This window comes from Macaca mulatta, chromosome 18 (genome assembly GCF_049350105.2).
Source record: "Macaca mulatta isolate MMU2019108-1 chromosome 18, T2T-MMU8v2.0, whole genome shotgun sequence".
Lineage (NCBI taxonomy): Eukaryota > Metazoa > Chordata > Mammalia > Primates > Cercopithecidae > Macaca > Macaca mulatta.
This window is the reverse complement of record NC_133423.1, coordinates 76719177-76732338: the sequence shown is the minus strand read 5'-3', so window position 1 is coordinate 76732338 and position 13162 is coordinate 76719177. Positions and strand designations below refer to the sequence as shown.

The following is a 13162-nucleotide window of genomic DNA, read 5'->3' as shown; positions in this document are numbered from 1 at the left end:
TGGAAACATCTATTGCATATTCAAATGTGGTTTGGTGTATATCTCTTATTTGCAACTGTTAATGAGAGATCACTTTGGATGTCTCTTGAATTATGCACCTTGTTTTTCTACAGAAACTTTCTCCTTAACTCCCACTGTAATGGTAGTGGGGTGGCTTCTAGAAAGGAGGGAAGTGTCATTATCATGCTCAGAATGGGATAAGGTAGCACCAGTTGTTGAACTATGTCTAAAGTACTTTTTTTTTTCTCTTTTTTGCTCACCCTTCCTGTCTCACTTGGAACATGGAATATGGACCTGCCAATCATCTGGAAATATGTTACCTTTGCATGTTGGGACATGGATAATGTGGGTGAGTCCTGAAATCTGTGTTTAAGCTGTTGATTTCTCTCTTTGTTTGGGGGAGAAGAAAACTGTCAGATGAATTGTTTGATGGGAAATTATCTTCAGCATCCCAGCACTTGTGAGCACGCAGCCCAGGCACCTCCAGTTAGACTCAGTCCTCCTGCATCAGAGAGGGAAAACTCCTGAGGTGTTCTTTCAGCAACACCCAAACTCAAATGAAACGAAGATGAATCATATTCAATGGCAGAAGTTGCTATTTAGACTTTAGCTGTTGTTTTTCTTTTGGGTTTATACCACATTTAATAATGCTTCTTTATGACAAAGCAACTTGAAAATATCCCGCATGTCTTGACATTGTGTTTTCTAAGACTCTTGTTCAGTTGTTTCTATAAATCACGCACCTCTCATCTTCATATTTACCATTTATGGCACATGCACATGTATGTATTTTTGTGATACTGAAATTGTTTCTAATATAAGTCCATTGGAAATGGTACGTTGTTGATGTGTTGATATAAAATGAGTCATGCATCTTGACATGACTTCCGTGCTCAATTAGTCCTTAGTAGGTGATTTCAAAACTCAAAATAGCAAAACTGTTAAATACTAAATTCTAACTTTGCTCTTCCAAAGCTGAGCAATAATGATGTACTGGAGCCTCCATGGTTTTGCATGCGGGGCCAGGCCTGGGAAGGAGGGTTGTGGTCTGCTGGTAGATCTCTTCCTATGGGATGCAGAATAGACAACAGGAAGATTTTGAATACAAAAAAAAAAATGTTTTTCAATACATATTTTTCTAGTTCTCAAGGATGTGGTAAGAAAGAGTCTACGTAAAGTCTTTGATTGGTGTGATATTATAGAAGAGGCTGGTCCAGGATGATCTTCTATACTTTCCTTAAAGGGTTTAGCATGGCTGATTAAAACAAGGAAATAAGTTGAGGCATACCTCCATAGAAAAGTTACTGTCTTGATTATCAATTACACTTTCATCCTGAGTCTCTGTCTCAATAGATTTGAAACTGCCATGTCACTGTCTTAGCTGGTGGAGGTAGCAGGATTTCACTTGCTTGGAGCAAACACATTTGTTGTTGCAATCTGTTATTTCTGAAATTTCTAAAAATGTATTGAATGTTAGCATGAAACTTGGCATTGGTGTTTGTAAGATTTTCTATTCTGGTGTAAGTAATTTGGGAATCTTTATCTTAGATGATTTAGTTACCCATAAATATCCTTAGGAATATGTGTCATTTGAGTTTAATCTGTTGAGCCGTGAGCTGTTGATTTGACACAATTATCACCTAATCAGCTGTTTTGCTTATTGAGTTATGTTATAATTCTTTAGTTCCACGTCTAAAAATCTCCCTTTGGGATTCACATGGTGTGTTTTCTTCTATGTGCACTTTCGGATCTTTTCATCTCCCTTCTCTTAGGAAACAATAACTACCTGGACATTCACCCTAAAAAAAAATCTGATTTTCTCTTCCAGTAATAATTGGTAGCCAGAGCCCACCCCCTTTAAATTGATCATGAGCCAGGTCTTGTGAATTCTCCTGAGACCTTGAAAGCCTTCTGAAGATAACACTTTATTTGTGAGACTTAATCCTCAGAAATCTCTCATCCTAAAAATAGTGAAGTGCAAGAACAACAGGGTTTTACTTGATTATTTTCTCCTCCCCAACTCTGTTGCAGTGTATGATGTGCGTGCTCATCTGCCTCTCCCTCTCTTTTTCCAGCCTCTTTTTGTTGAGGGGTCTTCTGATTTGGGGGTTGTTTGGTTTTCTTATTTGTTTTTGTTGCATGTATAGGTTGCTGGCTGTGTGGCCTAACGCCTACTGGTTTGGTCAATAAGGGATTGCTTTCTTAACAACAACAACAACACATCTGGTGTGCCTGTCACATTGCCATGGCTTACTTTCTGGGATGCATAGAATTGCTGCATCATCACCACCTTCCTTCCACCACCATCCCCCTTTGTCTCCATCAGGCCCTCAATTATGGACTTTCCAGGAGTCTCATCTAATTTTCATACAACCTGATGATACAGGAACCTTTCATTGTGTAATATTGTGGATGAACAGACTGCAGCACAGCTAACCCTGCCAGAGGCCACTGAGCAGTAGAAGAAGGGGTCTGTTTTTCATTCAGGAGTCTGATTCTAGAGTCATATCCATTGAAATATTTTCACCAGACGTATTTTCTTTTAGCTGGTTTAACATACTTTTGGACTCTCCTGGACCTTCAAAGGTAGAATTTTGGTGCATCCCAGATAATGTTTTGCCATGCACATCTGAGTTTGTCTTTTATCTGGCAGTTACATAAAGTTCTTTCATGAGTCCAAACTGACAGTCCCATGGTGGCAAGGTTGGGAAACAGGAGGGATTATATTGAAGAAATACATGATATTTCTGTCTCCAGATAAGTGAAGAACTTTGCACCTGATGGTATAAACATATTTTGATGGAACGGATGGTAACCTAGGAGTAAAAATCAAACAGAATCTAACTGTTTTCTAAATTCAGACAAACCCTTGTACCTACAAATTTTATTTAGATTTTCAGTTCTTGTTAGGGCTTCAAAATCTAATTGTGAGTCCTTCTCTAATAGGTAATTTCCTGCTTTATTAGTCAGGGTAATAAGGCCTTTCTCAAAAGCAGAGGGACGTGAAAAGCAGAGGTCAGCTCGTCTTGCTTGCCTCTTTCAAGGAACTCGACTGTCAAGTGTAGGCATTCATAGAGCCTCGCCATGGAAGGGCTCAGCCAGAATGAGGCTGTTTTCCATCACCCGACACTGGGCAGATCCTCATCATGTCTTTCCTGAGTTTTGTGACAGCTTGCTAAAGACTTCTCCCAAAACATCTTTATCCCATACTCTGACTCCAGAGAGACAGGTCCAAGCTATAACTCTGACCATGCCTTGCTCTTGCTTTCAACATGCCAGTAGCTCCATGTGACTTCTAGTAGTGCCTCTCCACTGTAGTATTGAACAACGTGGTGAATATTGATCACGTGTGGGTGTCACAAGTAATGTATTACTAATAATAAATCTGGTACTATAGTGTAAAAATTATTTTTTAAGCAAAATAGACTGGATTCAAGTTTACCATGATAGCAATGTTATTCACACTTTTATTCCTGTATTATTTCTGTGTAGGGGGTTGAGGGAGAGAGAGAGAGAGAGAGGAAGAGAGAGAGAGAAAGAAAGAAAGAGAGAGAGAGAATGATGCCATGGCTGGGCAGGTGCTGGGGACTGTGTAAATTCATCAGCCTTGCTTATTTATCCCATTTCCTAATGGTTTCTGGTACACAGCTAATAACTGAGAAGAGCTTCTCTAGTACTTATGAGTTAAGATTTTTATAGTTATTAATTTTGTCTATGTAATTTTACCGACGGACAATTTCTAGATAAGAAGGAAGGCAAGGATAGATGAAGAAAGCTCAAGTATTTATATTGTATTAATGATGCTATGAACATTCTTATGATGACAAATAATTATGACAACCAAATAAATAGAAAAATCATACTAAAATTAAAATGTGCAAGAAGATAAGTCATACGAATAAAGGGTTAAAGTCTGTACATTTCATTTATTTCAATAATAATAAGTAACATGTATACTCATCAATAGTACATAGTTGTTTGCCTTTTAATATTATCTATGTAATGGAGACCTAAACAAAAAGAATGATTCTTGTTTTCAAAATAGAATGAGATGTTCAAAAATTTTATGTGCTGATAATTTTTCTTCTAAAACCGATGATTTCATGTTTAATAGATATCATTACTCACATGCTTATATAAAGATGTTATCAGTGTATCCCACCTGCCCTCCCAAAATGTCTGTGTTGCTGCTCTTTGCTTTATTTTCCCAAATTATTTTGGTGGAGGTGAGGATTTGGAAAAATCTGGAAGTATATGTTGCATGGAAAAGTCATTGGCCTTATGTCTCAGTGTTAAAAAAAATTGGCCAAGAACCAAGCTCCATAGGATGAAGTGCAAGTTATTCCCTGATGCTATTACTGCCTACCGGAGGCATCTGTCATTTGCACTTTTGCTGTCACTTTCATCCTCTCCTTGTCACTCCCACATGCCCATTGGTGTGTCCTGCCGTTAGCGGCACTGGAAGCCTCAAGCATCTGTGATTTTTCTCATCCTCTTTCTTCTGCCTCCAACTCCTTACTTTGTCTTTACCTAGCTTGTCTTTTACACACAGCTCCTACAAGAAGTCGGTCCTGATAACCTCCTACCCCCCAGCCCCTCCTGGGACTCTTACAGCATCCAGCGTGTGCCTTTCTCCCACAATTTTGCATATTATATGAGAGTGATGAATTTACTGGTATTACCTGCCTTCATTGTTTTCTAAAATCAGAAAGAGGCTGGACATAGTGTCTCACACCTTGTAATCCTAGCACTTTGGAAGGCCAAGGTGGGAGATCACTTGAGTCCAGGAGTTTGAGACCAGCCTGGGCAACATAGTGAGACCTAAAAATAAAAAATAAAAATGAAAATACTAAAAATTAAAAATAACTACTAAACATAAAATAAAATAAACATTAGCCAGGTGTGGTGGTGTGTGCTTTTAGTCCCAGCTGCTTGGGAGGCTGGGGCAGTAGTATTGCTTGAACCTGGGAGATTTAGGCTGCAGTGAGCCATGATTGCACTACTGCACTCCAGCCTGGGCAGCAGACTCCATCTAAAAAAAAATAAAGTAAAATAAAATCAGAAAGAACTGGGACCTCATCTCTTAGTGATGTCTGTGTACCTAACACTTGACATTTGGTAGGCTCTCATGGATTGTGTTTCTTAAGATGTCCACTGTAAGATGAACATGGGTGGCCAAAGTGTTGATTAAGCTCATCACTAAGGAAGATAGCAGTACTGGGCAGAGGGAGAAGTTGGGCTGGTTGTAGTCCCAGCAGAGGCCTCAACCTCCCCTACCTGGGGAGCACCAGAGTGGGGATTACTTCCAGGCTGTTTCTAATTAGAGTAAGGGCCGGAGCATTTCTTCCCCCACAGAGATTGGTCATTTTGGATGTTGGCCTTCCCCGGGAGGGGGTGTGGCCTGGGGTAAGCAGTTGTCTTCTGCAGAGGCAATCCCCATAGATGGTTGACAGCTAAGGGCCACCTGCTGGCAGCACTTTTAGCAGCTTCAGGATTATCAATCCTTTATTCCTGTAAGGGGATCTGGGAGGTATATCATAGTGTCCACCATAGGGCGTAACTGTTTTTGTGAAATTAACTGAAAAAAGCAAAATGCCTGTGACTTTGGGAAATTAGGGGATATGGAGAGGAAATGAAACATGGGCCATTTTAATCTGCTCTATTAATAGAAATGGTTTTTAAGGCTGGGCACAGTAACTCATGACTGTAATCCCAGTACTTTGGGAGGCCAAGGTGGGCGATCACTTGAGGCCAGAAGTTCGAGACCAGCCTGGCCAACATGGTGAAACCCCTTCTCTACTAAAAATACAAAAATTAGCCGGGCGTGGTGGTGCACACCTGTAATCCCAGCTGCTTGGGTGACTGAGACACAAGAATCACTTGAACTTGGAAGGCGGAGGTTGCAGTGAGCCAAGACTGTGCCACTGCACTCCAGCCTGGGCGACAGAGCAAGACTCTGTCAAAAAAAAAAAAAAAAAAAAAGAGAGAGAGAAAAAAATGGTTTTTAATAAAATAGATTTCTCTATGAATAAAAAAGTATGACTTTTAAAGACCCCTGAAATTTTAATGAAGTCTTCCAACTCTAAAAGCGGCAAATGCCAAATGTTTAAATTTCTGCTACTTATTCTGTAAACATTTATTGAGTACCCAAAATGTGCACAGCACCATGGTAGCTGGTATGGGATCATTAAAAAAAAGAGTAAGTCAAATACCAAGGAGATTTCAAGCCATTGTTGGATAAGGACATTTAAACTAGTGATCATAATACAAAGCAGAATGAAAGAATGATTCTAATACTATTACAAGCAGAGTACACTAGAGAAAAGATATATTAAATCAAACTTGGCTGAGTGGAAGGTACATGTGTATTTATGTGTGTGTGTGAGCATGTGTATGCATGTATATATACGTGTATGTCTGTGTATTTGTGTGTGCACGTGTGTGTGTGTGTGTGTGGACACTCTTCTGGAAGGAGATGTCAAATGAGCTAAGCTTTGAACCTCCAGAGATTTGAGTTTGACCCTTCCAGGAAATGTTAACTTTTACTTTTCTGCCCCAAATAATATCTCGTTCAACTTTTTTTTTTTTTTTTTTTTTGAGACAAGGCCTCACTTTGTTACCCAGGCTGGAATGCAGTGGCCTCATTGATCATAGTTCACTGCAGCCTCAGCCTCCTGGGCTCAATCCATCCTCCCATCTCAGCCTCCCAAGTAGCTAGGACTACAAGCACGTACCATCACGCCAGGCTATTTTTTTCTTTTTATAGATATGGGGTCTCACTATGTTGCCCAGGCTGGTCTCAAACTCCTAGGGTCAAGTAATCCTCCTGCCTTGACCTCCCAAAGTACTGAGATCAGGTGTGAGCCACCATGCCCAGCCTTCTTCAAATTTTATAGCTCCTGCAACTGCTGACTTATATGCATTGAAAGGAGAGGCACTCCTGGCAAAACCTGTAGTTGCCAACAAAATCAGAATTATCACTTTTCCTTTTTATTCCACTCCCAGACTCTGAAAGTACAATGACCATCAAGACTTGCAGGTTTGGTTCCTACAGGAGAGCAAGGTTCCAAAACACAGGAACATGCTTCCGTTCCAGGGCTGGGCCTGCCGTCTTATCCAAGTCTTGCCTTCTGACCTTGTCCTCTAAGAACCTCCCATGATTTTGGTTGGAGGTGGGCCTTAGCTCATTTCCACCCTGTCCAAAAGAAAGTGCCTTTGCTCATTTTCCTTTCACTTAGAGAGGCTCCCCTTCCTTTAAATGACTCCTATGTATATGCACGTCCTTTGTTTTTTCTACCTTATCTTCAATTATTGCTCAGATGATAACCGTCCTGATGAATAAGACATTATGTCTCCCTTTCAAAGGTTTAATGAAAAGGAAAAAAACCTGAAGCATACTGAATTACAATAGCAAGGTTCTAAATTATGCTTATGAGGCAGTGTTGATGATAGGGAAGTAGTTAAACATTACTTTGCTTAGAAAGAAATTGTTCTTAGGACCAATACTGAGTGTCAGCAAAATGAAAAACAATTGATTCATGAAGTTCTTTCTTCCCTGGCATATAGAGAATGAGATTATTAGCTAGAGAAGTTTATTATGAAATCTATTTTAGTCTGTAGCTTTCCTTATCAACCATTTTTCTGTCAGTCCTAAAGCCCTATATTTCAAAATCTTTAAACATCAGTTACCTGTCCTCCTCTTCTGAACTTGTTACCCTAGGGATCAAGAGAGGAGGTGAGGTGAGGTACAGTGGCTTATGCCTGTAATCCCAGCACTTTGAGAGGCTGAGGCAGGAGGATTGCTTGAGGCCATGAGTTCAAGACCTGCCTAGGCAACATAGTGAGTCCTTGTCTTTACAGGGGAAAGAAAAAATTAGCCGGGCATGGTGGCACATGCCTATAGTCCCAGCTACGGAGGCTGAGATGGGAAGATTGCTTGAGCCCAGGATTTTGAGGCTACAGTGAGGTATGATGCATACCAGCCTGGGCAACAGAGTGAAACCTGTCTCAGTCAATCAATCAATGTGTGAGAGAGAGAAGAAGACAGAAGGACTGTAAATCTGTTGAGTCCCTATTGATCCTTCTAAGTGGATCAGCATCACCTCCGTGTTGTGCCATAAGTAGGTGCAAGGTGCTCAGCTTCATCTTTTAGGGGAACAATTTGAATATAAGCTTTGCTATGATTAATACTGGCAGGAGGGATGGCAAACGTGCAGCATTTAGGGGAAAGTGTGTTAGTGTGTATTCTATAGGATGCACTGCTAGTTCCCCCACACCCCATTTGAAAAACTAATTGAAACACTTGATGTTATTGTAGCAGAAGTTCAAACTGTTTTACCATCAAAATGAGAACTTGGTTTGAAAATATACAGAGTTTAAGGACCAATTTTATATGAAGGCTGCCGTCAGGCATTGAAAAATCCTACTTAACATAAAGTGTTTAATTCGTCCGATCTTTATTTTAGGCAATAAATGGCTGGAGAACCTGAAGCCACAGGTCCTCTATACTAGCTTCATTTCTTTTCAAAAAATCACCTCTGTCATCAAAGAAGATCAACCACTCCAAAGTGCTATTCTTCTTTGTCCCTGTTAGTTTTGCTTTTATAAATCATTTATGATAACGGAGTTACAATTTGATTTAGTAATTAGTTTGCAAAGGAAAAACATTCAGCTTGCATATCGAAAGGATGAGGAAAACATCAAAGGAAATTGGTTTTTCATCATCGTTTTCGTGTAACAGATGTAAATATCTACTTAAGAATGGAACTAGATTTCTGGGATAGTTCCAACTGCCTTCATGCTTATCTCACCCCTGATACAACCAGTTTCTTGGATTTTCTGGGGGAAATTTATGTGAGGTCAATGATTCGTACTTGTTCAAAGGTTACTCTGCTGCGCAATTCAGCTGTCAGCAGAACTTTGTCTTGCCTGGCCCAAGATTTTGTGGAAATGTGAAGGAAAAAAAACACCACCACACACTACAAGGTTTTATTACACAGTGAACTGACAGATCCCTGCAGGCTATGTCAGCAGAAGCATGGGGCAAGAGTTCTTGTTCCTGGTCTGAACTTCGCATTTCCAGCAGGTTGGGTTGGAAAGCCAGACCTGAGATAGCACAGGGGGAGCCAACTTAGCAGCATTGGAGGGAGGTAGTGGTGGTTTTATCCTGTAGCAATGACTGATCACCTAAGTTTGATGGTGTTATCTCTGAAGCCTTATCTCTTTCTCTAGTTACACTCCATTAAGAGTCTCAAGAGTTAGAATCTATTTTTAACTGCAAGTCCTGCTTAACCATAATTGAACATGTGGTTTGTTCAGTTCAGAAGCCCTTACCCCCACAATGTCTTCAAATGCCTGCATATTCCTATATATCTGAATCATGGAAAGCAAAGAGTAAAATATCCATGTATCCATGTATTTTGGATATTTTGCCCTTTGTTAGTGCTCTGGTGCTTTTTAAGAGGTTTTTTTTATTTGTTTGTTTTGTTTTGTTTTGTTTTAAACAATGTATCTCTAATTGGAATGCCGTGAATTATCTGAGTACCATGTGCCCTTTAGAGTAGGAGAGCATTAACATGGTTAAAACATTTTTAGAAGTATCCAGAGAAGATTGTATCTTCCATCCCTTTTACACCTCCACCCCAAGTGAAATTTAATGTTTGCATTGGAATTCAGAGCCTTCTAGCTCTTGACTCTGCAGCGGCAGCTTGGCAACTAGTTCTTCTCTGTAGTAAACGTTAATGGTACTCTGCATTCATTTTAATGGTTTTAATGCTTAGAAAGAACATTGGTTTTGGTGGTACTGTAGATTTTAAGGATATATTTTTAAAACGAAAGAATGAGTGCCTTTTTTGGTTTTGATTGTAATTGTAATGTTTTTTTCTTCCCTTTGCTTTTTTAAATCTCTCCCAATCTTGGACAAGGGGCTCCACCTAGTGTAAGTTTTAGGTTAAAAAATAATATGGATGTAAGTAATATAGATGGGGCAGAAATTAGCTGAATATACTCCTTTTTTATGATGAGACTGTAAAGCAAAATACATTGATATTTTATAAAGTGCTTTTATGGTTCAGATCATTCATGTGATTCGAAGACATACAGACTTTCCTTCTGATTCCCTCATTTCTCTACAGATTCTTACTTTTATCTACTTTTTAAAAAGGCAAAATTATACCTCTTATGTGTCCAAATATAATTTTAGGTTGTAAACATAAAATGTTTTCCTGTGGCAAATGAATTTAGATCCAATTTTCTAGTGGTATAACAAGAGAAGAATCTTAAATGACACAGTTTGCAATGCCTCAACCCTTGGTAAACTTAAGAAAGTTACTGCCTGAATTTTTTTTCTTTCTTTTTGTAAATAGGTGCTTAAATTTTAGATTAATAATTTTATTTAGTAATTTTAAGAACATCATCTAACTACCTTTTGAAAACTGTTATATTGAATTCAGCCTTAAGATGCAGAATTGTTTACTTAGCAGCCACTAAGTGGAGTTGTACTACAGTTGATGGTATAACTTTTTATAACTTTGAAAATATCACTGTATCATGGTATTCAATTTTTAAATATTTTTTTCTTATAGAGGAGAGTTTCTGGTGCTTATATCTGTTGCCAGTGAGTTCCAAGAAGAGAATATAAATATGTCTTTAAGGGACTGTATCAATCCATGCAGTGCTATAAAGAAATACCTGAGACTAGGTAAATTGTAAAGAAAAGGGATTTAATTGGCTCATCATTCTACAGGCTGTACAGGAAGCATAGTGGCTTCTGCTAGGCTTCTCGGGAGCCTCAGGAAACTTACAATCATGGTGGAAGGCAAAGCAGGAGCAGGTACAGTCACATGGCAAAAGCAGGAGCAAGAGATAGAGCAAGGGCGAATGAACATACTTTCAAACAACCAGGGCTTGTGAGAGCTCATTCACTGTCACAAGAACAGCACCAAGGGGATGATGCTAAACCACTCATGAGAAACAAATGCATGATCCAGTCACCTCCTACCAGGCCCCACCTCCAACGTTGGGGATTACAATTCGACATGAGATTTGGGTGGGGACACAGATCTAAACCATATCAGGGACTAAATACTACTCTGAGGTGCATAAATAGGAAAATGCTGTACCTTGATGATGACATCAACAGCCAAGGGATACAGAGAATTGAGACGTTTCCTTAACAAATGTGTCCCCTCAAATATTTCGATTTTCTGATGTGAAGAGTTTGCTCTCACTTTGGCCCATTGCCATTACAATGGGAATAGTATTTCCTGTGTGCCTACCTCAGGACAGGTGTTGTGCATACATGATGCATTTAATTCTCCCAACAAGTGAATTAGGAACTCCTGAGATCTATTTTATAGATTAGGAAATTGACACTTGGAAAAATCAAATGATTTATCTAGGTTGTGTCGGGATTTGAACTCAGATCTCTGTGTTCTCCATAATACATGTTTGTTTGTTCTCCATAATACATCTTTGTTCTTCTGCATCATATTCTGCATGTCAAACTTCCAAAATCCTCATGGCATGAACTCTTCTTTCCTTCTCCCGTTAATCACTGTTCTTCAAGATTCAGAATGTGCTAGATTCCAATGGAGTTGATGCTGTCTGTGTCCTCAAGAAACTTTCAGTTTAACTAAGAGAATGAGCACAAGTGTATTTTTAATGATCCTATATTCCCTGGTGCATTTAGTTAAGGCCACATACATGGTATACTCCTAGTGAGAATGGCTGCAACAAGGCAGTGACAGTGTTAATTGACAAGGCAGAATTCTAAAAGCAAGGACATCTGCTTTTCTGCCTCTTCTTCTCCAGCAATGAGAGCCTTCCTTCTGGAATGCAGGTGATACAATGAGTCAATGGAGTATTATCTAATGTTGAATTCTAATACTGTATTATCTAATATGGAGGTTCTCAAAGTTTTGAGGGTTGACACCCTTTTTCACTACTGAGGATCCACAAATATTGCTTAGGTAGACTATACCTATTGATATTTACCATTTTGAACATGAAAACTAATAATATTTTTAAATATTTATTAATTCATTTAAAAATAACATGAGTAAACCATTACATGTTAAGATAAATGAATGACATACTTTTATGAAAAGTAATTATATTTTCCAAAATAGGACAATTTAATGAGTAGAATGGCATTGTTTTACATTTTTATAGGTCTCTTTAATGTCTGACTTGATGAAGACAAATGTATTCTCATCTACTTCTGCATTCAATCTGTTACGATACACTGTTTTGTAGTATAGTAAGAAAATGCACAGAAAATCCAACTTTACTCAGAAACGTTGCTGGAAAAGAGTATCTTTATTAGTCTTTTTGGGCAACTCTTTGACCTTGCTGGTTCAGGTAAGGGTTTCAAGGAACCCCCAGGGGTTCCTGGGCCTCAGTTTGAGAACTGCTGGGGTAAGTAAGATGAGGCCTACTTTCAAGTCTCAGCTCTTTTATTTCCCAGATTTGAAGCCCTGGGAAGTGACTTCATCTTTGACAGAACTGTGACAGGAATTAGAAACATTGTGCATGCAGGATCTGACACAGAGAGGGCACTTAAACAAGTGGTAGAGATGCCCATGGTGATGAGCTGCTGCTGCTGCTGCTGTGATTTCCATGGCTGGTGCTACTCTCCTGGTCTTGAGCAGCTTCCAGATTTGGAAAATGAAGTCACACTCCACTTGGGGGTGTGTAGGAGTAAGACTGTGTGGAAGACAGTGATACTATAAATTAACAAGATAGGATCCATCTCTTTCCTAGGTTATATGACTTCTGTCCTTTCCTTCCAGAATGAGGCTCATTTGTAGGATTTGCACACTTTCTAAATTCTGAATTCACTACACTTAGAGAACCATTTATAGTGGTTATTATAACAAAATAGAACAAAGGTGGGTTTTATATTGTATATTCATGTCTTACAGAGCTCATTGTTTAATGTATAATGAATAATTGCACATTTTCCTAAAATAAACAGTACAGTACAGGTACCATGGGATTGGGAGAAAATAAAAATCCAGAAATTCTGAGAAGGTTTTACAAATACATTGTAAAACCTCAGAATTTTCAGATGAATACATTGTAATGTAATGCACTAAAGGGATATAGTCAGATCTGAGCAGGACACTGGAGGCTGTACCTAAGGAAGGATCCTGAAGCCAAG

General features: G+C 39.0%; 1 protein-coding gene across 15 annotated transcripts in view; it reads left to right on the top strand.

Annotated features, from left to right (window-relative positions):
* EPB41L3 (erythrocyte membrane protein band 4.1 like 3) overlaps nt 1–13162 on the top strand; it is a 246116-nt gene that overhangs the window by 19816 nt on the left and 213138 nt on the right. Inside the window, exon 1 of one of the 15 annotated variants that reach the window (XM_077975575.1) lies at nt 236–349. The exons of the other annotated variants lie outside the window; for them this stretch is intronic. Coding sequence (XP_077831701.1) covers nt 289–349 — 61 coding nt within the window. The 5' untranslated portion in view covers nt 236–288. Of the gene's footprint in view, nt 1–235; nt 350–13162 lie in introns of those variants that run through there. 15 annotated transcript variants of the gene reach the window in all.